Source organism: Perca fluviatilis, chromosome 2 (genome assembly GCF_010015445.1).
Source record: "Perca fluviatilis chromosome 2, GENO_Pfluv_1.0, whole genome shotgun sequence".
NCBI classification, from domain to species: Eukaryota; Metazoa; Chordata; class Actinopteri; order Perciformes; family Percidae; genus Perca; species Perca fluviatilis.
In genome coordinates this window covers 26,361,351-26,388,577 of record NC_053113.1, presented here as the reverse complement: position 1 = coordinate 26,388,577, position 27,227 = coordinate 26,361,351, and the positions used below count along the sequence as shown (strand labels likewise).

The following is a 27,227-nucleotide window of genomic DNA, read 5'->3' as shown; positions in this document are numbered from 1 at the left end:
ACAAATAAGTATGACCTTAATATACCATAGTATTACAGCATCTACACCAGAGCCATCACTGAACTGAACTGCACAAAACAATGTCCCCACACCACCACCCTCACAACACTCCACAGGACTAAAACTGGATTCATAATTATTAGAAATGGAATAATGTGCAATAACTCTATATAGCATGCAAGAATATATTTATAATGTGTACACTGTATTTGGCACAATGTACAAAATGCTTTCTTTTTTATAATGAGTTTTTCAGCATGACAGGTGCGGGCATGTGTGTATGTGGTGTGTAAGCGTGCAAGCATGTGTGAAATGATCATGTACTTTCTTAGGAATTGAACAGCAAATTTTGTTATACTATACTATACTATAGTATAATGTTCAATGACAGACATTCTAATATTACTGCACTATGGTGTGAAAGATGTGTGCTTCTTTAGATATGTGCCATTCACCTTTCATCACATCCCTTCCAAATTCACAATTAATACTGCTTTGAGCTCTTCCCTTTGCACAGGATATTTTTAAGGGCTGGGGCAAGAGAGTCCAGGGGGATCAGGAGAGGTTGGGGGTGGAAGCAATGGAAAGGGCATAGGTACAGGGAAAAAATCTCAGGAGTCAGGTGAGGGTCAGGGTAAAAGGGTGCCCAGAGGGCACTTACTTCTAGTATAAATAATCATTAGATGCAGCCCTCCATGCGACAAAGCAACAAAAACACATATACAGAACAGAGAGTGTAGCACAATGTTTGCATGGTCATTGACATCATGCACAGTATGCTTTGTGTTGGGCTTATTAAATTGTCAACCTTATGCCACACTGTAACCGTTTATGCATCACTAACACCAACACAATTCCTATACAATTACATTTGTTATAATAATTTAGACAATTCTCTAGGATTAGGATTCTTGTAAGCTTGTAAGAATTAGAAAGACTTTATGTATACAAAACTTGAGCATAAAGACTCACAGTGTAGTTTAGTCCGGAGAGGTCTTCATCATCATTTTCCTGCAGCCAGTCATAGAAGTCCTGGGCATTGTCTGTTGGGTCGCCTTCACCATAGGTAGCCATGCAAAATATGGCGAGGGAGTTTTTAATCTCAGACAGACGGGCTAGCTCCCCCTGGAACATGAGACATCACAATCGGAGACAGTGAACACTGAAGAACTACTAATTTTAAGTAAGTTTGTCTTCAATATCTGACCGGCTGTCTCAAGACTTGCCCTGTCAGCAAACATGCAAGTAATTAACTATGACTAACAAATCAAAGTATATTATCTATGTCCATACCGGTGCTCACAGCAGTGTTGCAATACATTTTTGGATAAAGCCTGAGGTTATAATATTGTGCAGTTGTATTAATGTGACTGAAATAGCATACGCATTATGATCTCAGTGTGTGCTGTCCTTGCGTCTTTATGGACTGAACTTGCCTGGACAGATTTTATTTCAGCACAGCGAATTTATAATTAGAATAAATTACATTACTATGGCAGGTATTATAAACTGTTATTTGGCTCAGTTAGAATCTGCCATGAGATGTGTATTGTATCATCATCAAAATGACTAAAGGCTCTTGTCTGGACAATTCAAGAGAATATTTTATAACTACTAAGGTGTTAACTGAATGATTGCTTTAACATAGTAACACTGCAGTGTTATTTTTCCATGACACGATGACAAATACTTAACTGGCAGCTATAATAAGTCATATCCAAAAGAATGTTAATGGTTATTCTGTGGTGTGTGTGTTGTTCCACTGACGCAAATTACCATTTCATACTCCTCTGGATCGGCAGCCATTCCTTTCATGCCGTAGCGCTGAGCGTCTTTGGACAGTCTGTTAGAAAATTCCTCTCCTGTGCCCGTCTGGGAGCCGTAGAACACAATGATGTTCTTGCCCTGGTAAAAAATTAAGAAAAAAAATAAACATTTACTTGGGGCATGTAAAAGATTTATCCCACAACTACAATGGAAATCTGACCCACCTAAACACACACCATGTAAAACAGCAAAATGCAGAATAGCTTTTATAATTTAGCTAAAATATATTCAGAATGTATTTTCTCCCAAATCCTGAAATGCTGCATTGCATGCAACAGGGAGATGATATGAGCACAACCCAAACTACAAAATGTAAAAAAGGGCTAAATAACTTCACATGACTTGAACTTCACTTCAAAGCAAAGAAAATGAAGACAAAAACAACAAATATTTCTCCAAAATACAGCTTTTCTTTAGATTTTCAACCAGCTCCATCGGTACATGTATTTGTGAGAATCACACAATACTTTATCCATGCCTACAGGGTTGCCATTACATTCATAGAAAAGAAAAACAGAGACAAAATGAAAAGGCACTGTGAACCAAAGTTCTTCCCTGCCAGCATCATGGTATCTGAACTATTTGCTGCAAAACCACATGATTCAAAACCAAAGTCTTTTCTCAAGGCTGGCTTAAGAACAGAGAACCATCAAAGTCAAAACAGTGTTTCTAAATCTAGAACTGCATACAGAATAATCACATTATCAGCAGGCCATTATAGTCATCTTGTTCTTCATCCACTGAGCATAAAAAGGGAGGACATTTTTATTAACTAAGACACTACCATTCCCTTTTCAAATCAAGCGCTTCGACTTGCACATCAATCAGGTTTTTACTGGGGAAAACCACCAAGGTTGATCAACACCTGGTAAAGGGCTGCAACACCAACACTGTCTAACCTTGTACATCTGCAAGTCCAACTGGCTCACAGTTCTTTTTAAACCCTGAGTCAGTGTTTTGGAATAACAGAAACAAAACTGCTTCTGGATTATATACTGTATCTATGTTGGAAACTAAAGACTGTTCGGTAACACTTTACTTGAAGTTTTCTACATAGGAGTGACATGACACAGTCATGAATACATGACACTCACATGACACTGTCATGACACAGTCATGACACACGAACGCTAACCCTAACGTGTCATGACAAAACCGAATGACACTTACTAAAAAAAGAGTTATGTCATAAACGTTTCTGACTTGTCTATAATGTTTTATAACACGTTCATGACAGTGTCATGTCACTCTTATGTAGAAAACTTCAAGTAAAGTGTAACCGACTGTTCACACAAAACACAACTGAAGCAGAAATAATGCAAAGGATTAAGTCACAGCACTCACTGTTTTCTTCATTTTCTCGATGAAACTGGTCTCTCTTGTGGTGGGTGCTCTGGGGAAAACAAACAGGTTTGACTTGTAATTACATAATTTAAGCTTAAATAAACACAAAGGTGTGGTTAAATACTAACTACTTAGCAATGACAATGTTCAATAAACACCAGTTGTGGGAAATTCAATGAAAATGTCTCGTCTTTCCTCATAAAATAGTTAATTACAAGATCATCATACTTGTAACCACTTCTTTGAGGATTTATTGTCCATTTCAAAGCAAGAAATAAAAAAACGACAAAATCCAGTAGCACCTGAAAATAGTATGTGCAAAGGTGAATGTGAATCCGGTGAAATTTGCGGTCAACAGACATAAGTAAGAACCCAAACACACCCCCTCTCCAGCTTCTGTCATGCAGGTGCACAGGTGAATAAACAGACAATGATTATTACCATACCAACCCCCGTGACGTCCTACCAATCTGTACCTGATCTGTACCTCAGTGTTCTGTATCTGCATCCAGAGAGCAGTAGGGTAATGTGGTGATGGGTGTGTGATGTCCTGTGCTATTAAGGTTGCAATGCATGCAATGGCCATAAGGGCTTTTCAGACCAAAAGGCAGCAACGGCACCACTGCGCTCTGAAACCCATTGTTTCTAATGGCTTGAGCCGTGACTGCATTTCGCTGCATGGAGCAAAGCACGGGCTGCGAGGCCTGGTTGAACTTTGGGCACAGCATGCTGTAGATTAGGGCTGCAGCTAATCGATTATTTTAGTAATTGAGTATTCTACCGATTAATCGAGTAAGAAATACTTTCCTTTTATTAAAAGAGCAATAATATACATAATAGTTTGGTTTAATTTTCGGGAAAAGCAAGATTTTTATTGCCTACGTTGCTTACAAACTCATCTCTCAAAAAACTAAACATTAAGTGCATTTAAGTGCCATATTACATTGTTTTTAAAGAAAACATTTTCTGAAATGCAATTAACAACCTCAAACTAAAGCATACAATAAACGTACATAAACATTACCTTAAGTTGTGCAACTTTCAGAACTACAAATTTCAACCTGAGACTGATCTGTATATAGGTCTATATGTAAATATTAGTTATACTCAACCTATTTTTATTTATATATTTGATTACAATGCTACACAGCTCTGTTACACTTATGCTAGTAGATCATTGATCAACTGTTTCTCTGTGAAGAGAGAGAGTGAGAGAGAATGGTGCGCAAAAATCAGCAGTTTTTCCAAAGGGATAGTCAACAGGTCGGCTCTTTGGATCAAATTGTGGTCACCACGAATTTTCTTGTCTTTGTTTTTGGTAGTTGTTGCGTTTGGTGTAGTTTCATCGTTGGGTCCACTTTGTGGAATGGATGATTAAGTTAGACTCAATGTTTTCTGTTGAGATGCTGAAGCATTGACGTTGTGCTATTATAAGCTAGTTCGATTCTGCAGTAGACACTGTACAGAGTTTTCGTTTTAACTACGTTTCAACTGATTCCAAACTTTGGACACTTTGTCGTTTTTCCAGCTTGTCTCTTCTCTTAGCCCCTCACTATTTACGCTCGCTCTTTATAACCTGTGCCGTCAGTTTTCATGGCACGTGTCGCCAGCAGCGTCAGCCCGGTGTGTGACAGTAATAATCATCCGTGCGGAAACACCGTGAGCGATACAACGTTGGTAACATTGATTAAACAAAGCTTCGAGGCAAATCATTTTGCGTCTCTCCTTGATCCGCTAGCTGCCTGCCCCCTGAATACACTGTGAAAAAGCCTGGTCTCGGGAGACAACACAGGTCAGGGGTCGCACAGGCTGCGCACCAAAATACAACAAACCACTCCAACCAATCACCGACAAGATGGTTGGGGGAAGGGGTGAGGGTTAGTGACTAGAGATGCACGATATTGGATTTTGGCCAATATTCGATATGCCGATATTTTCAAACTCATTTTGGCCGATGCCGATGTATATACACATTTTTCCCCTGATATACTATATACACTTTAATTTTACTGAAGAGAAATCCAAGTATCTCTCCTGTACGAGCTTTACCTTATTACACTCATATGTTGTAGATAAGGCAATACACAAGACAAACATTTGATTCTACCATAAATGTATCATTTTACAAATGTAGACATACATTCACCCCTGAAAAATAGTTAAATTATTTCACTTGGAGGAGAATAAATTATATGCCAGTGCCACATTTTATTTTTAAGTTCAGACTTCAAACTTCAGTCCTTAGGAGTAAAATAAACAAAAAATAAATTTTCAAACAAAAAAAATTTACATCATCTCCTACTTGAACAGGTCTGCCAAATGCCTTACATCAACGCTAAACAGCCGTTCACTGTCAACACATAGCACGACATGCACTCGTTCTCTTTCTATTTTCCATTTCACAAACCTATTATGAAATACAGATGCAATTGCAGCTGCTGTGTGAGAACCGGAGCATTCCTGTGAGCGTAGGTCGGACAGCTTTTTTAATGGTGAAGTCTTCTACTGGGCAGTGAGGCTCAACATGCTAACAGGACTCACGCTTGATGTCCAAATGTCCGTGGTAAAGCTAATGTGACTAGCGCCGGCGAGGAGCTTTTCAATGTGACTGGCAACAACACTCTGGAGTTCAGATAAGGGCACATCAGAAAAGTAGCGCCGGCTAGGCATAGCATACCACGCTAAACGGCTGGTTATCAAGAGCAATACATTCAACGATTTTGTCGTTAAGCCCTTTTAGCTTTGGGTGGTCGCTGCTGTATTTTCTAGCTTTGTCAAAGGACTGAAGTAGAGACTGGCGTTTTTTCTTCTTACTTTTCAAAGTCTCGGTGTTGCTCAGGATGACAGCTCTTGAGATGCGTAATCATATATTTGTAGTGTGGAACGAGAGTTGTTTTACCACCCTATCGGCAAGGCTCATCGGCAGATATTTATATATATTTGCCGATGCCGATGATGATCATTTTAAAGCGCCCATATTATACTAATTTTCAGGTTCATAATTGTATTTTAAGGTTGTACCAGAATAGGTTTACATGGTTTAATTTTCAAAAAACACCATATTTTTGTTGTACTGCACAGCTCTCTCACTGCTGTAGATCCTCTTTTCACCTGGTTTCTGTTTTAGCTACAGAATGAGACCTCTTTTCTTCTGTACTATCTTTGATTGCACTCGCACATGCTCAGTAGCTCAGATGTAGATCATGTCAGCTAGCTAGCTCCATAGAAGTAAAAGACAGGCTGTTTCTCCAACTTCAGTCAGTTACGAGGCAGGATTAGCTGGGAGACTTCTAAATGAGGTCGCACATGTAAGTAGTTCTTTTGTAGATTATGGTGAACTTGTGTGTTGTAGCAGTGTTTTGCTATGGAGAACGAGGTACCATGCTAGTGTTAGCATTAGCGTTAGCATGCTAACGCTAACGCTAAGAGCTAACGGTTCGCGGTTAGCCACCTCGTTTCGGATTGTGACGTCACAGTCCGAGCCGATTTTGAACAGCTCACTAGGAGACTGAAGGCAGGATACATTCAGAAACCTTATCTCACTCAAAACAGCATGGATGGATTTTTTTCAAAGTTTGTATGTGTGTGGAAGCACCAGAGACACAAAAGAACACCCCAAATACTAGAAAACGTGTTTTTTTCATAATATGGGCACTTTAAGCTTTTATTGGCCGATACCGATGTCGTGCCGATATCATCGTGCATCCCTATAGTGACAGTTAGTCAGTTAAGGCCATTTACAGTTGTGCGTAAAATCGACGGCGTAGCCCCGCAGACCCCTCTGCGTCTACGCCGTAGCCTGATGCGCACCTCTCGAAAAATGTAACTGCAAAAACACTACAAAACACAGGGGAGACACTTTGTTTCTCTCACTATGACTCTAGAGTTGGTACTCGCTCCAAAGCTAATCGCCGTCACTCTCTCACTTCTCCCTCGCTCTATCACCCACTCCCCCCACACACACACGCCGGCTCGACGCACACACCAGCGCACAAGTATAAACATCAGACCACTTACGTAGGCCACGGTGAGAGCTCTGCGTGGAGCCTCTGCACAAATGTAAAACGGCATTTAATCATGACCGTTACGGAAACATGGGGGGAGGGGCGAGCTTGCTCTGTTTTCTTTGAAATTTACTTGGAACGTCAACAGAAGTGACCATGCAGGAACTCATAGTGCACCTTTAATAAACATGACTGCTGTAAACAAACATTTAACAGTGCTAGACAACATTCAAAATGTACATTTAGCTGTTTTCTAGTGTTAGTCTGTGTATTAAATGACCACATGTCACTCACAGTGGTATATTACAATTCTGTGAGGAGGTGGTACGGCAATTTGTAATCCCTAGGTCTCAATTTTCTTTATATTTGCAACTTCGCCATCTGATTTTTGGATCCAGTTCTTCACAGGGTTCGTACACCTTTTCCAAGGTAAAATTCAAGCACTTTTCAAGCACTTTCAAGGTCCATTTTAAAGCTTTTTCCAGCACCTTACACCACCATAAAATATATACCAATACATAGTCAAAATTATTATTTAGGGTTTTTGTCACATTAAAAGACATAATACTATAAACAGCCCAAATTGTGTTTCGTAATAGCAGAAGGATCAGATATTTGAGCAAAACACACAAAACAAAGTTTTATTTTTCAAAATGTATCACTGTCTAAGTAGACTTTGCTTGCCATCTAACCTGCCTGAGTCAATGTAAAAACAATTACCCCAAAAAAAAGCTCTGGCACACTTATCCTGCAATATTGGCATTTTATATTCTTGGTGGTGTTTAATCTCACGGAAAAGCGTAGTGGCTACTCCGGGTGATGTCCCTGGACCGATTCTTGAGCAAACCTGCGGGTAAAATGCCTCCTAAACAACTTTTGAAGAAGAAAGATATACCTGTGGCCTCCTCCCAAGATGGCGATGCTACGCTAGCGGCTAACGCTAGCATGACACCTGACCAAAGCCCTTGAAACGATGACCGCGAATATTGCCACTATGATGGATGAAAAATTAAAAAAGATGCTGCAGGATATCACCACAAGTATTTCTCAGAGTTTGAAAGAAGTCACTGACCGTGTCAGTGAGGTGGAACAGAGAATTTTAGTGGTGGAAAGGCTGGGCCCTAAACACCTCCGAAACTCATTATCTAAAGACATAGCTACTCTGGATGGTATTGCCCTGGCCTCCAGCACTACTGTCAGAAATCTAGGGGTTACTTTTGATCAGGATATATCCTTTAACGCCCATCTAAAACAAACCTCAAGAACAGCCTTTTTTCATCTTCGTAACATTGTCAAAATTAGGAATATCCTGTCTCAAAACGATGCTGAAAAACTAGTCCATTAAGGCATGGATACCCGACCTGAGGCCGACGGGTCCCGATGGTACCCAACGGTACCCGACGGGCCGGGTTCGGACAGATATTTAGAAATTATGGTTGGGGTCGGGTCGGGCTCCGTCATGTCAGCACGATGGAATTTGTTGTAAAATGGTGCTGCGGCTCCTTTTAAGAGAGCTCAGTGCGTGTGGGTTTGTGTGTGTGAGTGTGAGGTGTGTGAGGTAAGTGGGCAAAAGAGAGATAGAAAAAGAGGAAGCAGACGTGTTGTAGATGCAACCGGAGCAGAGTTAGTGGTTATTCATGTTATAACGTCGGCCCTGGAGGTAATAAGTCTACCCTGGTTTTCTGATCACGGTCGGAAATGAAGCGATCAGGAAAGGTTAACACATTGAACATTTTAACAGCTTATTAACATGCGCTTGTTGCCCCGTATGCGTTGATGCGCTCATCTGTTGACATTTCCGAAAACCTTCCTACAGTTGCTTAATAAAAAAGGGCTTTCCACACAAAGAAACGTAGCCTACATGTGTCATTAGTATGAGATGAAAAAAGATGAGATTTTAACTGTGTCGGGCTCGGACATCAATTTCTTAATGCCTGTCGGGCTCGGACTGGGTTCGGACACGGTTCTGTCGGACGCGGGCCAGGCTCGGACAGAAAAATTTGGCCCGATCTGGACTCTATAGTCCATGCATTCGTTACTTCCAGGCTGGACTATTGTAATTCCCTACTGTCAGGTTGCTCAAATAAGTCCCTTAAGACTCTCCTGTATTAGCTTCTCTGCATTGGCTTCCTGTAAAATCCAGGATTGAATTTAAAATCCTTCTCCTGACCTACAAAGCTCTAAATGGTCAAGCACCATCATATCTAGAAGAGCTCCTAATACCTTATTGTCCCACTAGAGCACTGCGCTCCCAGAATGCAGAGTTACTTGTGGTACCTAGAGTCTCTAAAAGTAGAATGGGAGCCAGAGCCTTCAGTTATCAGGCTCCTCTCCTATGGAACTAGCTCCCAATCTGGGTTCGGGGGGCAGAAACTGTCACCGCATTTAAGAATGAACTTAAAACTCTCCTATTTGATAAAGCTTATAGTTAGGGAGTCAGGAGTTGCAGCGTCCACCTAACCAGGCCCACCTGCTTCTCTTCATAGTCGTTAGATTAATAATATAACAAAAGTAGAGGGAGGCAGGCCAGCACAGCCCGATCCGGCAGGGGAGAGTTTCAAGCCCGAACAGGCCACCTCTCCTCATGACCTGTCTCTCTGAGAGTTGCTCTTAAGATACGGAACTTATGTTTTTTTGGGGGTTGTACTTTATCCCTAATTTTCACTGCCATCAGGACCAGTACCCTACCAAATGTGTTTTCTCTTTCCATTTTCTTATCTTTTCCTATTAGATCTATATATTGGTCATTTAATATTATTATTATTATTATTATTATTATTATTATTATTATTATTATTAGTGGTAGGGATATTGTCTGTCTATATTGTCAGCCACCACTACTACAACCTACTGTGCCAGATAAGTAAGTAGGGAGTGTGCTTGCATTTAGCGTTAGGCAGGGGGTCCTCCACCTGAAAGGAGGGTTTGAACTTGCTCTCTGTGGTGTGATCTCAAGTTTAGAGGTTCTACAACAGTTTGTGAAGGACCTAGTGTTAGGCTTTGTAAATAGTTTTGTTCCAGGAATGGCCACTGTTTTGTTACATATTATTTGCACACTCAGTCCCGTTAGTATGCCATTTATGCTGCCCCAAGACAGGCTGGATGTGGGCTGTGGATAATGATAAACATAGGACAGTGATGAGTAGCAACAATTTAAGATATGCTACATACTTAATTTACCTATGAACATTCCTAGTATTAAACTCTGTACTTGGAATGTATGGGGCATTCATCACCCAGTGAAGAGAAAGAAGATTCTCACCTCTCTCAAAAAGGAAGGAGTGGAAATTGCCCTCCCACAGGAAACCCATCTGAAGGATCAAGAACATCTTAAACTTAAACGGGACTGGGTTGGTCAGACTTTTTTCTCATCCCACACATCAAACAGCAGAGGGGTATGTATGTATCCTGATAAATAAGAAATTGCCCTTTAAACTGGAATTTTGAGTTAAGGACAGTAGTGGGTGATATAATTAAGGGTCTGCTGTATGGGAAATACATCTCAATTCTTAATGTTTATGCGCCACCAAATCACCCTACTGACTTTGTCACAAAGGCATTTTTGGAGTTTGCAGAACTTGAAACTGAATGTTGTATTGTAGGTGGGGACTTTAACTGCCACCTGAACCCGCTTATGGACAGAATGCCTGCAGATCCTAGGGTCCCATCAAAAAGAGCAAGGGCACTAATAGACACATGTGAGGAGTTTGTGTTTATTGATGTTTGGAGAACTGTGCAGCCTACTTCTAAAGAGTTCACCTTTTTTTCCAATGCTTATAAGAGTAGTTCTAGCATAGATTATTTTTTCATCCCTAAATTCCTGCTTTCCTCTATTGTGTCTTGCGACATAGGAACTATTTCTATTTCTGATCACAGCGCAATATTCTTACAGTTGCTCTTTTCCGAGAAACAGTGCTCTTCTAATTCCTGGAGGTTCAATCCACACTTACTTAGTGATCCCAAATTAATTTCTTACTTTAAATCAGAATTTAACATATTTTACACAATAAATAAAACCCCAGATATAACCCCATCAATATTATGGGAGACCTGTAAGGTTTATGCTAGAGGCCTTATTATCTCATATGTTAGAAGTAAGCAACGTAAATCTTTAGAAGCCCAAAGGAAATTAGAAGGCAAACTTGCTGACTTGAAGACCTATGCAAAATACCCCTCTGATATTAATATGAAAGCAATGTTGGCTACAAGCGCGTCTCTAAATTCTCTTCTTACTCATAGAGCTGAGCAGATTATTCGATTTGCTAAACAAAGACTATATGAGTATGGTAATAAACCAAGTAAGTATCTTGCAAGACTAGTGAACAAGAGGACTGACTCTCAGACATTTTCATCCATTAAAGACAAAAATGGACATAGTAAATCTGATACAGTTAATATTTGTACGGTTTTTAGGGAATTTTATAGCCAGTTATATAGTAGTGAAGAGCCCCCGGAGGTGCAGGACTTGATTGATAGATTTATGTTGAAGCTTACTTTACCTAAACTAACAGAGGAACAAAAACAGGGGCTAAATGGACCAATCACGAAGCAGGAGGTTTTTGAGGCATTGCAGACCTTACAATCAGGGAAATCTCCAGGCCCAGACGGCCTTAGCAGTGAATTCTATAAAGATTTTAAATCAGAGCTTGTGGGACCTTTTTTGGAGATGCTAAACAAATCATTTAACAAAGGCTCTTTACCTAGGTCACTTACAGAGGCCAATATTAGTCTTATTCTTAAAAAAGGGAAACCAGCTGATGAATGTCCTTTATATCGACCTATTAGTCTTCTAAATGTTGACTTTAAAATATTATCTAAGACACTAGCGCGGCGCCTTGAGAAGGTTTTGTCCTCCATTATCAACACTGATCAGACAGGGTTCATTGTTGGCAGGAACTCCTGTAACAACATGAGAAGGCTGTTAAACGTAATTCAGTTGTCGCGTCAGCAAAGTTGCCCAGTATGGTGATAAGTCTAGATGCCGAAAAAGCCTTCGAGAGAGTTGAATGGCACTCTCTTTTTTCCACCTTAAATACCTTTGGATTTGGAGATGCTTTCAACAAACGCAAGTGTGAAACGCCAAACGCAAGTAGCTTTGTGGGCGGATCTCTGGCGCTGTTGCTATTATACCGGCGGGATAAATTACTCTTGCGTTCGACGCAAATCTTAAATGGGTTGGTCTGAAGTAGCTAGGTGTGGTTTGGGCGTAACGTGAAAATAACCAATCAGAGCGTCATCTCACATTCCCTTTAAGAGCAGGCGTATTGTTCCGTGGCGGATTGCTATTATGATGGCGGATTTGCCTGGCGCACGCCAGCGGGAGCTGTCCGGGATGCGGCAAAGTAACAAATGCCCGTCTTGGCCAGTTGGCGATATTGCTGCGGCCTCTCGGGCGCATCTCCTCAAGTCTGGAGAGGATTGCTGCAGCCATGGAGCATGGGCCTCCAAACGCACCACCTGCACCTGTTGTGCCCCTCTCCTCCCTCCCCCACTCTATCTCCGTCCACCCGCTCCATCAGGAGCGCGCGCATTACTCCAGATTCACCAGATTCCGCCGGAGTGTCCAATCCCACCGTAGTTCAACATCACGTCTCCTTAAGTCCTCTAATATTTCCTCATTTATGTCATCAACACATCCATGATTCATGGAAATGTTGTGTATAACACAACAAGCCACAAAGAATGCTGCGACTTTTTGAGGACTGTACTGTAAAATGCCTCCTGACCTATCCAAACACCTGAAGCGCATTTTCAGTAATATTTTTCTTTGTAATTATGTATGGTTTTCAAAAATGGGAACTGCTGTAGATGAGAGAAGTGTATGCGTGTTGTGCACACGCTATATTATGGCCAAGCATGCGCCCCTAAAATAGCATCTGAATAACGCCGCACTGACTTTAGACTAAGCGCCACTGATACTAGACCAGGTTTTTCCTGGTCAGTGGCGGAATTGTTTTCTGAAACTGCAAAATAGGACTACGTAACGTTTGCGCCTGAACACGCCTCCTCTTTTCGCTGAACCGCCCCCGGGAGCGCAAATACAATCCCTAATTTACCGACGTGCGTCTGTGGAGGGAAAAGTCCGCTGTGCGTCGGGTGCAAAATAGGAATGATACATGCGTCTGTGTACAAAGGCAATTGCGCTGAGTGCAAGATAGGGCCCTGAGTCTCTTAAGTTGGTATCCAATAAGAAAGCCATCTTAATATCTGATATTATCTGAAATTTCTTTGTTTAAATGCTCCTGCTGTCTATATTATTAACAATTTTTAAAAGTCTGTCTCTTTTGTATCTTTTATTTCCCTCTGTTTAGACTATTACTTTTATTTTTACATTAATATTATATTATTTGTATATATTTTTGTATCTTATTTTTTTAGTTATTGCAATGACTGAATATCTGTAAACTATTTTTGGAAATTAAGTTTAAAAAAAAGCAGGGTGTTGGGGGAATCACTTTTTCATCAAACCGCAGTTTTTGCAAGTTCCCGCAATTTTTGCAAGTTCCCGCATTTTTTGCAAGTTCCCGCAATTTCATCGCATAAAATTGGATAAATATCCCGCATATTCCATCGCATTTTTAAGAAAACTCCGCCACATAATCAAGGATTTTTGCCCGCAACAATCACAAAAAAACTCTGCGTTTTTCTGGAAGGACTGTTATAGCAGCGAAGAAATGTATAGCTACACACTGGAAATCAGAAGAACCACCCAGTCATGTTGTATGGCTTAGAGAACTTTCGTCCTATGTGCCGGTTGAAAAGATAATGTTTAATATTAAAAAAAAATTGTTGATGTTTCAAAAGATATGGGGCGGTTTTATCGAATATGTCAATAATTTAAATGTCACATTGATTGAAAATGCTGATCTGATAATGTGACCCTTCTCTACTTTAACTTATGAAAACCTCTCTCTTACATACCAGCTGAGTGCCTTGTAATACTGTACATTTGAGTGTTCTGTCTATTTGGGGGTGGGAGGGTGTTCAGAAAAGGTTGTTTACCTGTATACTGAATTGAATCTGTGAACTGTTCATGTGAAAATTAATAAATATATTGATTAAAAAAAAAGAATTGCCAAAATGAATATTCTACCAAGACTTCTTTATCACTTTCAAATGGTCCCTATTTTAGTTAATAATAAAACAATCACAAGGGTAAATGGCTGGATCAGCTCATTTATTTGGAACAGAATGAAACCACGACTAAAAATGGCTAAGTTGCATATGTCTGTAGAGCAGGGAGGCTTAGCCGTCCCGAATATTAGGCTTTATCAGCTGGTTGCACAGCTTCGATACATAGCTGAGTGGATTAATAATGACCCAGACTCAGTGTGGCTAGATCTGGAATCTGTGAATGCAGGTAATGGCCTCTCAAGTCTTTTATTTGCCTTGGACTCAAGGAAAACTAAGAATGTGGGGGACAATAACATTTTAATTACAACAAGCCTGCAAGCTGGCAAGCAATAAGGAAGTTAGAGGGTCGTTCTACAACATTGTCCTCGCTAGCTCCGATATATGGTAACATGGATTTTGCCCCAGCCCGCTCAGATATGGGATTTAAGATGTGGGAGGAGAGGGGGGATTTTAACTATGGGACATTTATTTGATAAAGGAGTGATGCTTACATTTGAACAAATCCGACAGAAATATGGCCTCCTGAGAAACCACTTCTTCAGGTATCTGCAAATTCGCAGCTTCATTCAGAACCAAAGCAGGTATGACTTTGACTGTCAGACTTCACAGATGGAACGTTTACTTCTTGGTGGAGGCAAGAAAGCACTTCTCGGTCGGGGGTATACTGAGCTCAACTCTGCTAGCAATATGAACTTAGATTATCTTCGATGCAAATGGAATGCTGATCTCAATCTTATAATAGATGAATCAACATGGTTGGAAATATGGTGGTTAGCTAGAGAGATCTCCATATGTAACCGAACCAGAGAGACTCCGTTTAGAATATTGTATCGCTTGCAGATCACACCACAGCTCAGACACAGGATGAACTCAAGTTTATCTGAAAAGTGTCTCAAATGTCAAGTAGAAGTGGGAAGCTATAGGCACTGTGTGTAGACATGTATCCATGTTGAGGAGTACTGGGATAAAATTGTTAGTAAACTGGCCGCTCAGTATTCTCACATTTGCTGCTCGCAAAAATATATTGCTCAGATGGATTGATAATGCACCACCTACAATTGGGGGTTGGCACAAAGTGATATGTGACTTACTACCAATGGAATATCTAACATACAGATTAAAATGTAGGGTGGATGACTTTTTTAGGATCTGGACCCCTTTCTTTAAATATGCTGGTAAAAGACTTACAACTATTGTATTAAAAGGGATGATAGATGGCAATGAGGAAAACTGGCTTACTGATGTTTTTGGGTTGTAAGGTTGGACATTATTTTTTTTTTTTATTTTTTTTTAAACAGAATTTTCTCCCATTGATTTCATTGTTTCTTTATTACTCTCGCTTTTCAGATATGTATTACATTGCTGTCAATTGTAATGGGTCTGAGCGTTTCCTTATGTCAGTGTGTAAATGTGTATATATGTGTACATATACTTAGACCCCATGTCTTCCCAGTTATACTTTCATAGTTTATTAAGGTAGGGAAACGATTTCTGAGTGTATTGCACTGTGTATATCACATAACAGGTAGTCGGGGATTAGTTTTTTTGTGGCCATGTTGTTTTGTTGTTTGTTGTCTGTGTTTATATCAGAAAATGTAAAAGATATTATAAAAAAAAAAAAACAGAATAATCGAGGAAAACAATTATTTAGCTCATTACGTTTTGCAAGTAAACTGTTATTTTCTCTTGTGTTCTGAATGAAAAAATCAAGTTTAAATAGGAAAAGTATTAAGGCAAATTTCACAGTTGTGTTTTTTTACTGTTGATTTATTTAACTTTTCCCACTGTTTTTTAAATTCAATAATTGCAACATCTTTCCAGAAGTCAACGAGTAATCATGTTAAATTATCGTGATTTCAATATTGACCAAAATAATCATGATTATATTTTTTTCCATAATCGAGCAGCCCTATCGACAGGTTCACTTCACTAACCCTGAATTATCACCTTTAAAATGTTTAATCTCTTCATGGTTCCTAACATAACATACAGTAAGACAGCTATGGAGAGGAGCACTGAGTGGGAGGATCTGGGCCAAATGACATGCAGCTGGGTCATTGTGTGTCAAAATCCAGGAAAAAAGGTGGTGCACACTCTTAGATTTTTCTCAAAGTTTATGCTACCCTTAATGTCCTTTCACACATTTGTTTTCCAAATCTAGGGCATGCTGTACAAACTTGTAATGGTTCAGTCATATTGACATGTTTGTCTTTCAACCTACAAAGTTTGGGCTGCCTATGAATTAATGTCCAAATATTGCTTCCCAGATAATGTGATTTTCAGGCTGTAAAACTTTAGTAATTTCAAGGGCTAAAAATATAAAGACATAGGATTTGAACAGAAATATTTTACAGGCCTTGGTTTTGGGACACATTATTGAGATAGACAAGGTTTGAACAAAATCTGAGACAGTGCAACAACAACAACCTGTAATTCCATTTTAACCCAGAAGACTCTGATAGTGCACATGCACGTGCCTGATAAATAGCCTATATTAATTGAAAAAAGAAAATGTATTTCATTGCCAAGACATATACATTTATCTACTGGAATAGAGCAGTGTAAATATTGCCATCCTCAACCTTACAGTAGGCTACTTGTATGACACTCCATCTGACACGATTTCTGTTCAGCAATCAACGATTGTTGTTATGCACCGGGCTAACGTTTGCAGGTTTTAATTTGCGGGTAGTTAACGTTACAGTTACTGTGATGTAACTTTGGTTATGTTCACTGCATATTCCACAAATGAACGTGCCATAACGGACATGCAATACTAACATTACATTATCACACCAAGTACTCTCAGTCACTTAGCCTGTGAATTCTTAGCTAGAAGTTACTAGCGTAAACAAATCGGCGCTAACGTGTACTGTAGGCTACTTCAGTTGGCTTACTTGAAACTTACTTCATGTGACTCGAGAGCGCAGACTTGCCCATTGGGAAAAGCTGCACATCTTTTTTGCAGACTTTACAAGAGGCAACTCGTAGGGTTTGTCCCCGTTCATTGAAACGACAACCTGCCGGCAGCGATATTACGAATCCCACTATGGCAGTGGTTCTCAAACTTTTTCGGTCATTCCCCAGTTTGGACAAGGGGGAATTTTCAAGCCCCACCTGCCCCCATCGCCCCAACACAATGCTAATGAAATACGCAACAAGCTTAAAATGTTCCAATTTATTGAAGTAACAAGTTGTATCGAAATGCAACTAACTATCTACATCAAATAACAGCAAGTTCAAAAATAAAGAAAATAAAAGTGCAGCTGTGTCAAAATTTGTATCAAGTTCAAAAATAGAAAAGAAATAAAAGTGCCACTTTGCAATCTGTTAAAAAAAGGAACAGAAATCCATTTGGCAAGAAAGGTCTATTCTCCCTGTATTAGTGGCTGCAATGAGCCTGTTTTGCATTGCACAATTTCGGGGGTGATCGGTGTAATAAGCTATAAGGACGGTTTGCTCTCACACGCGCTGCATTTATACACACACACACACACACACACACACACACACACACACACACACACACACACACACACACACACACACACACACACACACACACACACACACACACACACACACACACACACACACACACACACACACACACACACACACACACACACACACACACTCTCTAGTCTAGTGGAGGTGGGTATGGCTGCAGCCTGGAGCGTCCTAAGCTGTCCTGTATCATGCCTAGGTTTATCCAACGGTAAATTCAGAGGGTCAAAAATACGAAATCGAATTATTTTCCAGATTGAGTCACGGGTAAATCCATGGCCGTCAGTTTAGTTTGAAATGTGCTGGGAACAGAGACGCATTTGGAAGTACATTTCCAGAAGTGCTGGGTACAATGACGCATTCATTATTTTTTTCTTCTCTTTCGCGCAGGTCATGTTTGAAAGACGCTGTCCTGTAGCTTACTAATGAATAAAAACGTGGTTTAATGTACGTAAACAATGATCAGTGATTACCAAATTTCTCTCTCATATTGCTCCTCATAACCACTGAAAACTTTCAGAAAATCGAACCCAAAGTCCAATTATTATGGATGTTATCTGACATCTGAGGCATTTCTGCTTCACATTTTCAGCAGGGCAGTGGAGCGGCTGTGGGTTGACTCCCAACGGTTCTCATGGGCTTTATAACGTGGTTTAATGTACCAAAACAACATCAATCAGCACATTTCTGGTTAGATTTTTTTGACAGTTTTCAGTGGTTATGTAGCCTGGATGCCAGCCGAACTTAGCCCCGCCAAAAAATCGAGAGGTCGGAAGTTCGGTCTGGACTCGCTCCGTTGAGAAGCAATTATTGCCCGAACAGGATCTGTTCGGACCAATCAGATTGTCGGACAGATGATCAACAGTAACAGAATCAATCACGTCACCAAAGAACGCTTGGGTTGAATTTGTTTACATCAGGTGGCTGCCGCTGGAGAACTGAGATGTGTAGATTCCTCCATCGCGTCTATTACAGACGATATCGACAGCGCATTCATTTTAAAATCCTTATCGGAGGAGCTCAACAACTGCCCGAAAGCATGGTGGCGTTATGGTGGAGAGACATAGAGAGAGACTGAAGAGAGAGAGCGTTATATGGTGGAGAGACATAGAGAGAGACTGAAGAGAGAGAGCGTTATATGGTGGAGAGACATAGAGAGAGACTGGAGAGAGAGAGCGTTATATGGTGGAGAGACATAGAGAGAGACTAAAGAGAGAGAGCGTTATATGGTGGAGAGACATAGAGAGAGACTGAAGAGAGAGCGTTGGTGGAGAGACATAGAGAGAGACTGAAGAGAGAGAGCGTTATATGGTGGAGAGACATAGAGAGGGACTGGAGAGAGGGAGCGTTATATGGTGGAGAGACATAGAGAGGGACTGGAGAGAGAGAGCGTTATATGGTGGAGAGGCATAGAGAGGGACTGGAGAGAGGGAGGCCCAGCGGCGCTAGAACAAAGCCGTGAATCAGAGAAATAAAACGTGTTTTCGCCGATTCATCTGTAGAAACGCAACTGTAGCAAGCATGTCACTATCACTAACGTTATCCACATTTATATTTACACGCAACAAATGATATATCCAGCTTCTAAAAGTCGGAAGTTAGAACGAATGCATTGTGCAAAAAAAAAAAAGGAAAATTTCCTCCCGTTTGGCGCGCCCCACCTGTCACGTCTCTATTCCCCACCAGTGGGGCGCGCCCCACACTTTGAGAACCGCTGCACTATGGCCACGCCAAGACCCGCCCTTCAATACCATTTATTGGCCAGGTGTCCATGATGCTTACGCAAGGTAGCGTAACCATGACCAATCGGCTATCCTAACCTTAACCACTCGATGTGAAATGCCTAACCCCAACCAATCGAGCTGCTTCCTAGGGCGGGTCTTGGCGTGGTGGTAGATTGCAGTCACACAGCGAGCAGGTTTAATTTTGGGCTCTCCAACATTTTATTTCTCCATTTAATAAACGAACTATTCAGTAAGTTAGGCATTTGTTGTGAAAGAAATACGGTTACAATTTCAAGCATTTTCAAGCATTTTATCCAAAATTCAAGCCTTGAAAACACAACATCAAAATTCAAGCATTTTCAAGGATTTCAAGCACCTGTACAAACCCTGTCTTCAGCCCTGAAGGCACCAGAATATTTAGATAAGGTGTTGTTGAAATATGGAAAAGGTCATGAGGCTTCTGGGTATTATTCTAGGTTTATGAGCCTGGGCAGCCATCAAAAAGACATGGTAAAAGGGTCTGAGTATTAAACTGGATGATGAGGAGTGGGACAGAATGTGTAGGAATATTAAAACTATGTCACGCAAAGTGAGGTGCGCGTAATTCAGTTCAAAATTATGCAGCGCTTCTATTGGACTCCCTTCAGGTTGTTTAGAATAGGTCTGAAAGACACACCAAATTGTTGGAAATGTAAGACAGAGGACGGACAATTACTTCATGTCCTATGATCCTGTGATAAAGTCAAGGAATTTTTTGTTCTGGGAGATGGGTCAATCCTAAACGGGATGGATAAGCACTTAATCTTTCCTGGCTGACCCAGCTTCTTATTTTAAGGAGGATGGAAGAATGAAGGGGTGCTGTCAATCCAGGAGTGGGCTTATGAGATGGCTAGGGCGGTGGGGTTTGAAAAAATGTCATTTAAACAGTTTGCGAGATTGGAAGTATATACTAGAAAATGGGGAAAGTACCTGAGCTTTCTGGAGGGTTCCTAAGAAGCTTTGTGCTGGGGAGAGACGTGTATGATGGGTTTATGGTGTTGTCATTTATGCATATTTATTTGGTCTATGTCCATTTTGTTACTATTCTTTTGAATGGTTTTGAATAGTCATCTTTTCTTGTTTTTTGTCTTGGTGGGTGGTAATGACGAAGGGGGGGGGTGTTCATGTGATGTTTTGTATTTTGTTAAAAAATAAATAAATAAATAAAAAGGAAAAATACAAAAATTGTTTATCACAAAAAAAGAAGCAAAAAAAGTGAGAGAATAATGACTCCGGAGACAGGAGCAGGTAATACTTTGACCTAGTTAGTGTAAACACGGATCAAACAAGCTCAACTACTTAATAATCTTCTAGGTAAAAGGCCCACAAACAAACAATAGAGTAGAACTGGTTGACAACATTATCATTCACTGACATTTAGGGAACTGCAGCGTCAGGGTCATATGATCATATTGATGTGGTGTGAATAAGTCCATGATTTTTGGAGAGCTCCTGAACTCATCCAGAACTGGACTCTGGTAAGACTCCTAGTTGACAGTAGCTAAGTTTCAATCCACTTGTCAATCGAATTATCTGAAGTTCGGTAAAAAAAAAACTCATACAAATAAAGCTGGTGAAAGTGCGTTTCCATCCAACAGCTTTAAAGCGAATAAAAACCTGTGCGTAATGACGTCACATGCTGTTTTGCGATTAAATTGGTATTTCGCATTGATTTGAGACATTTTAAGGTGTTTCCATTCATTTTTGAACTGAATCGCACAAGATTCAAGTGAACTTTTGCGAACAAAGTTTTGCTAGGCAAAAGTAGTAGTCGTTAATATTAGAAGCCAAGCTAAGCTCCGATGGGCCTTTGGCCGAGGATCTGATCCAGCTCATCAAAAAGGTGGAACTTGCCTTATATATTTTCCCTCCGGCACCACTGCGAGACAACTCTCTTTTTTGAGCCGTGTATCGCTGTGAGCACCTTCCATTTACTCCGCAGGACGTCCCACGGCTTGTCGTAAGGGACATTCTAAAACGCATAACGTGAAAAAGCTTAACGTGGTTTAATAGCTAAACAACGATCAATCATCACCAGATGTATCATGGTCATATCTTGTCATGAACACTTAAGCCTGTCAAAAAAACTAAATCGAAATCCAACGATTATAGAAGTTATCTCACGTTAATGTGTCAGATAATGTCCATAATATTTGGACATTGGGTTAGATTTGACCGTTTTAAGTGGTTATGATGAGCAATATAGAAGAGGATTTTTTTGGTGATGATTGATCGTTGTTTAGGTACATTAAACCATGTTAAGCTTTTTCTACATGAGACTTATAAAGCCAATGAGAACCGTGGAGAGTCAACCCCCAGCCGCTCCGCTGCCCTGAAGCAGAAACGCTTTATGTCAGATAACGTCCATAATAATTGGACTTTGGGTTCGAGTTTTTGACAGTTTTCAGTGGTTATGAGGAGCAATATGAGAGAGAAATTTGGTAATCATTGATCATTGTTTAGGTACATTAAACCACGTTAAGCTTTTTCCTCGCCATACGGCCACTGATGAAGAAAACATTAACGTGAGATAACTTCTATAATCGTTGGATTTCGATTTTGTTTTTTTTGACAGGCATAAGTGTTCATGATAAGATATAACCATGATAAATCTGGTGATGATCATCGTTGTTTAGATACATTAAACCACGTTAAGCTTTTTCAAGTTAAGCGTTTAATGTCCCTGTCGTAACTGTTGGTCATTTCCTTCGCGAGCTCCTGATAAATGATGCCGTTTCTTAGATTTTTGCTATCTAAAATAGCTGTTATATTTTTCTGGTAAATTAAATTAAAAAAGTATCTCGTCTCCTCGTTTGTCCACTTCCATCTGTTTTTGTTGACACCTGTCATGTGTGCAAACAGAGCGGAAATACTGGGTGGAAATGAACTGAAACTTCTTCTTCTTCGTTTTATTGCGGGTTGCAACCATAAAATGACCTAAAACTTAATCGCAATTCATTATTTATTCGGCAAATAACGTTTCCATCAGCGTTTATCGCATAAGCCGTATATCGATCAAGAGAAAATCCGATGAGACCGAAAGTATTTCATTTGAGTCGATATTCATGAAATTCAGTCGGATTTTACGGTTTCCATAAGGCATTTTTCATTCGATATCACTTAATTCGGATAAAAACGGGTCGATGGAAACATAGCTAGTAGCGGAAAACCCAGGACAGAAATTCCACTTTATGATCCCTTGAACCCCCAACAGTTATTTATTTTAAAAGGTTATTTTTTGGGGCATTTTAGGCCTTTACAGCTAAAGACATGAAAGGGGAGAGAGAGGGGGAATGACATGCAGCAAAAGGCCGCAGGTCACAGTCGAACCCAGGGCTGCTGCGTTGAGGAGTAAACCTCTATATACAACCGGGAGTAGCAGAGCAGTGACTCAGCAGCCATACAAGCAGTAGTCATACTAAGCATATGATGTACTAAACATAAGAATACGTCATGCAATTTTCAATATTGTAAAGTGGTCAGATTCATCTAGGGAGTAATTAATGGACGGGAAAAGATCAAACAACTTGTGCAAACACAGTGCAAGTAAAATGGGGACAGAGGAAGCAAAATCTATTATCAAGCCACATAAAAGGCAACGCCGCTTCATTCAGCATCAAAGATCCAAGTGGACAGCTGCAATTCTGTCTGCACTGAAAAGAGGAATAAAACATCCACACATAACTACAAACAGAAATAGTATGCCAGATGAATATGTGTTTTAGATTTTCCACATCCAAAAGCAACAAGGCTGTAGGATAGCCATAAACACTCTAACACACACATTTAGTCACAATTTACAACCTAAAGAACCCATCCACAGAACAACAGAGTTCAGACATGTGGGACTGATGCCCAACACCTTATAAAAAAAGGCCCCCGTGTTTAATTCGGACTGCACTCTGAAGCAAAGTGTATATTCTTGTTAAAACAAGCCTTTGCCCCCTAGCTGAAGCATTTAAGCATGGTTATTAGCTGAGACAATCAGTCAATGGGGAGGATTTTCTGTGCATCATTAGAAAATAGCCAGGTGACAAGAGTTCAAAATCTCTAGTATCTGAATACTTTGTCAACAAATGCAACGTATCTTGAGCATTTGTACAATTAATCATAAAGTACATAGAGCAAAAGATATTCTTTAATATATTTTAATCTACGGAGAGTACAAAGTCTTAATTAGAATATACGGGAAGAAAAAATTTTTTTGCATTCTGACTTATAATTTCTTTTTAAAAACACAGTAAAATTAAACAAGACTGGAAATGTTCAACATAATGACGGCTTACATGGTAACTGACAGTGAGGAGCTTGTGAAAAGGGGGGAAAAAAACAGAAGACCCAATAATCAAATTATGTTCGTAGTCAGATTTTATGACCATCTCTTACATAACCTACTAGGAACATGTATGGTTTTTGAAACCACTATCTTGCCAGTGTGTGCAGGAAACAAGCAAATTACAGTGTGTGTTGAGCTTACTTTGGAAACAAGCCACAAGTTCAACATTTATAAACCACAAGGTGGCATTTAAAAACTCTCTGCTATCAAACTAAACAGTAAGATTAAACAATAGCTGGCGGCAAATGTTTAAGACAATTTAAAGCAAATATTGTCTAAAAAATCTCTTGGGCCTTAGAAGAAGCAGTAAATAAATGACTTTACTGACCTCTCAGCAGCATCTCTCCTGTCCTCTGGCAGGGAGAAGACACAGCCCATGGCATGCAGACCTTTACCTCACCAATGCCACAAGCACCACTGGCTAGGCCACGCTGGGAACCATCACGCTCAAAATCAAAGCAGGATGTCAACACTCCACAACCACAGAATGGAAAAATAAAAACCAATCCAGGAAAGCAGCCGGATTCTCACAGGTTTGGAAGAGCTGCCTGCCTTCACCTTAGAGGCTCCAACACGATCTGAACTCTGCCTTTTCCTGTGCTGCTCTAAACCCAGCAGTGTCTGTTCTCCACACACACACACACACAGAACTCCACAAAACACACACAGACCCAGCCTACAAGCCCTGTCAGTGTCTGGCAACCGCTGAGGACACAATGGTGGGAAACTGCCTTTCCCATAAAATGTAGCTCAGCTGCAGACCCACACTTTTGACTCACACAAACACACACACTGAAACACTCTCGGGCTGAAAATGCCTTCCTCCTCATCCCCGCCCCTTTTCCTCTCCAATCTGAAAGGTGTTGGAACGAAAACGTCTACAAGATCCATTCTGAGCATTTGGCTGGTTATCAGAGCAACTCCTCGGTGGACCATTAAAGGAGGGGGGAAAAAAGAGCTGTGAATGGTAGTTTTTTTCTGAAGTATCCCCTGCCCCCATCTCACTGGAGGAGAGAGGGGAATGTAATTGCTATGGCAACCTCATTTATCATAAAAGGATTCCATTCGTGACATGGCCTTTCTCTAATGGCAGAGCAACTCAGCCCACACCCACACCCACAAAAAAAAAGAAAAACAGGGGAGCAAGGAAAGAAGAATAAAAAAGTAACTCAGGGCAAAGAAAGGGTTGTTTGTCTTTTGCTTCAACTTTCCACCTTTGGAGAGGTCTCACAAAAGCAGCTTGGCTTGCCCTCCTCATTTGCTTTCCAGGGAACTTTCAAAATGGGTTCATGGCCAAAAACAAAAGCACAGGAAAGACATGGAAGACTACGCCCCCTTCATAACAGTTAGGTAATCACTGCTCCCTTCAAGGGGAGGGGAGACCAGCTCTATGTTCCCTTCCTGTATTCCCGCCCTCCACAGATGCACACTCTTCCCTAAGCAAAACGTGCTCGACAGGGGTCTTTCCCCCCTTCAAGCCAACCTTCTGTTTTTACACAAATGGTCAGGATCTCCCCCACTCGGCCTCTAACACTGTCTCCATTCACATAACCACGCAAGACCTCAGCCATAGAGCGAGTGAGGCTGCTGCTAGCCCAAGGCTTTACTCTGGTTACCAAACAAATTGTGTTGTGGGTGGGGAGGGACTTAAAGTGGCCAGCGGAAGGAGAGTCCACTGAAATTAAGTTGTGTTTTCATCAGCTGAGTTTAGGTAAAATAAAGTGTATACCAGAGCACAAGGTTCCAATGTCAGAAAAAACCTAGAAGAAAAAAAGAGCTTGGTCATCTAGATCTTACTGCTGTTGGACAGGTTCTTCTGTTTTGGCTCATATGAGACCATATTTGTTGCTTTCTGAAGCAAGATAATGATAGAGAGGTACCTATTAGAGGTACCGGGCCGGGTTCGGACAGATATTTAAAAATGATGTTCGGGTCGGGCTCGGTCACATCAATGTAGGTGCGCGCCTGTGTTTACGTGCGCTTGTTGCCCAGTGTGCGCGGATGCGCTCATCCGTTGACATTTCCGAATGCCTTCCTACAGTTGCTCAACAAAAGCGGGCTTTCCACACAGACAAACACGTGTCATTAGTATGAGAAAAACAACAAGATTTTAACTGTGTCAGGCTCAGACATAAATATCTTAATACCTGTCGGGCTCGATCCGCACTCTAGTGCCCATCACAGCCCGGCTCTTAGACCATGACAAGAAAATGGAGACAATAGGCTCGTTCGAGATGAACTGCGCCTGTAAAGTGGATGAGAGCAGGCGGCAGCAGCCGGGGGCGGTGACAAATAACCGCGGTAAAGTCAGACAGTTTACAGCCATTTCCAGGCTGAACAGGAAGTCATAGAAACTCTCACATCCTGTTAGGTCCGATTTCAATTTAATAAAATGTTATCAGACCCATTTATCAGCTTGTACACGACTCCAGTTGTTTTTATTAAGACAGAGTAGCTGTCAAAATGCTCTCCATGCGATCTGTTGCTGATGTTAATAAACAACAGACTGTAGATGATACCTAACTTTGAATGGATTTAGTCTCTCTGTTCTAAATTTAACCATCAGCCACACAACATGTGTTCTGTACAGAATAAGCCTTTTAAATCAGACAAATAGTAATTCAAATCCCTCTGATTCAAAAACTATAAAAGGTTTATATAAAACGTCATCATGTTGAGTCAATTCTGAACCAATCAGCTGAGAGCCAGGCGTTTCCCAGCATGCCCTGGGTCCACCTGGGTCTTGCAGTCGGTGAAAAGCAACTACGCTGCCTGAGTCTCAAACCTGCGGCCGCCTTGATCTCGTGAGGTTATCGTTGCCCACGTGTACATAGAATAGAATAGAATACACTTTATTGTCCCCGAGGGGAAATTTGTCTTGGACACAGTGCCACATCTGTTGCTTCACAACACAGACAATATGTAACATAAAAACATTCTCAAGTTAAATACAGTAAATACATGGCGTCAGAGCAAGTCGGGATCAAGTCGGACACAAATCTAACCGGCATGCATTGGGCTCCGACCATACAAAAGTTTCATATGGTTTTAGTGTAAAGCTTTGAGAAATAAATAAAATAAAAAAAATAAAAATAAAAAAGGGAACGTCGCCTCAAATTACATTAAAACACAATCGTAATTTCCTCATATTAGAAATGTTTATATTTCTAACTCCTGTTCAGGCTGACCCTGACTATGTCTCTGTGAAAACATTTTTTCAGGTCAAAAAGCCAAACACAACAACTGAAATTTCATGGTTGTGACAGCGCTAAGGATGACGTGAGAATACAGGCTTATAGGCACTCACACGTG

The 27,227-nt window shown here is 40.6% G+C and overlaps 1 protein-coding gene across 3 annotated transcripts in view; it reads right to left on the bottom strand.

Annotated features, from left to right (window-relative positions):
- The window catches only part of porb (P450 (cytochrome) oxidoreductase b), a 44,756-nt gene that overhangs the window by 10,852 nt on the left and 6,677 nt on the right, over window positions 1-27,227 (bottom strand). The window contains exons 1-5 of one of the 3 annotated variants that reach the window (XM_039782331.1): window positions 9,078-9,082; window positions 5,859-5,860; window positions 3,172-3,220; window positions 1,777-1,905; window positions 973-1,125 (exon numbers count right to left, since the gene is read on the bottom strand). In XM_039782331.1, the coding sequence (XP_039638265.1) occupies window positions 973-1,125; window positions 1,777-1,905; window positions 3,172-3,183 (294 nt within the window). In that variant the 5' untranslated portion in view covers window positions 3,184-3,220; window positions 5,859-5,860; window positions 9,078-9,082. Of the gene's footprint in view, window positions 1-972; window positions 1,126-1,776; window positions 1,906-3,171; window positions 3,221-5,858; window positions 5,861-9,077; window positions 9,083-24,243; window positions 24,484-27,227 lie in introns of those variants that run through there. The other 2 variants (XM_039782324.1, XM_039782315.1) reach the window with 2 other exon arrangements.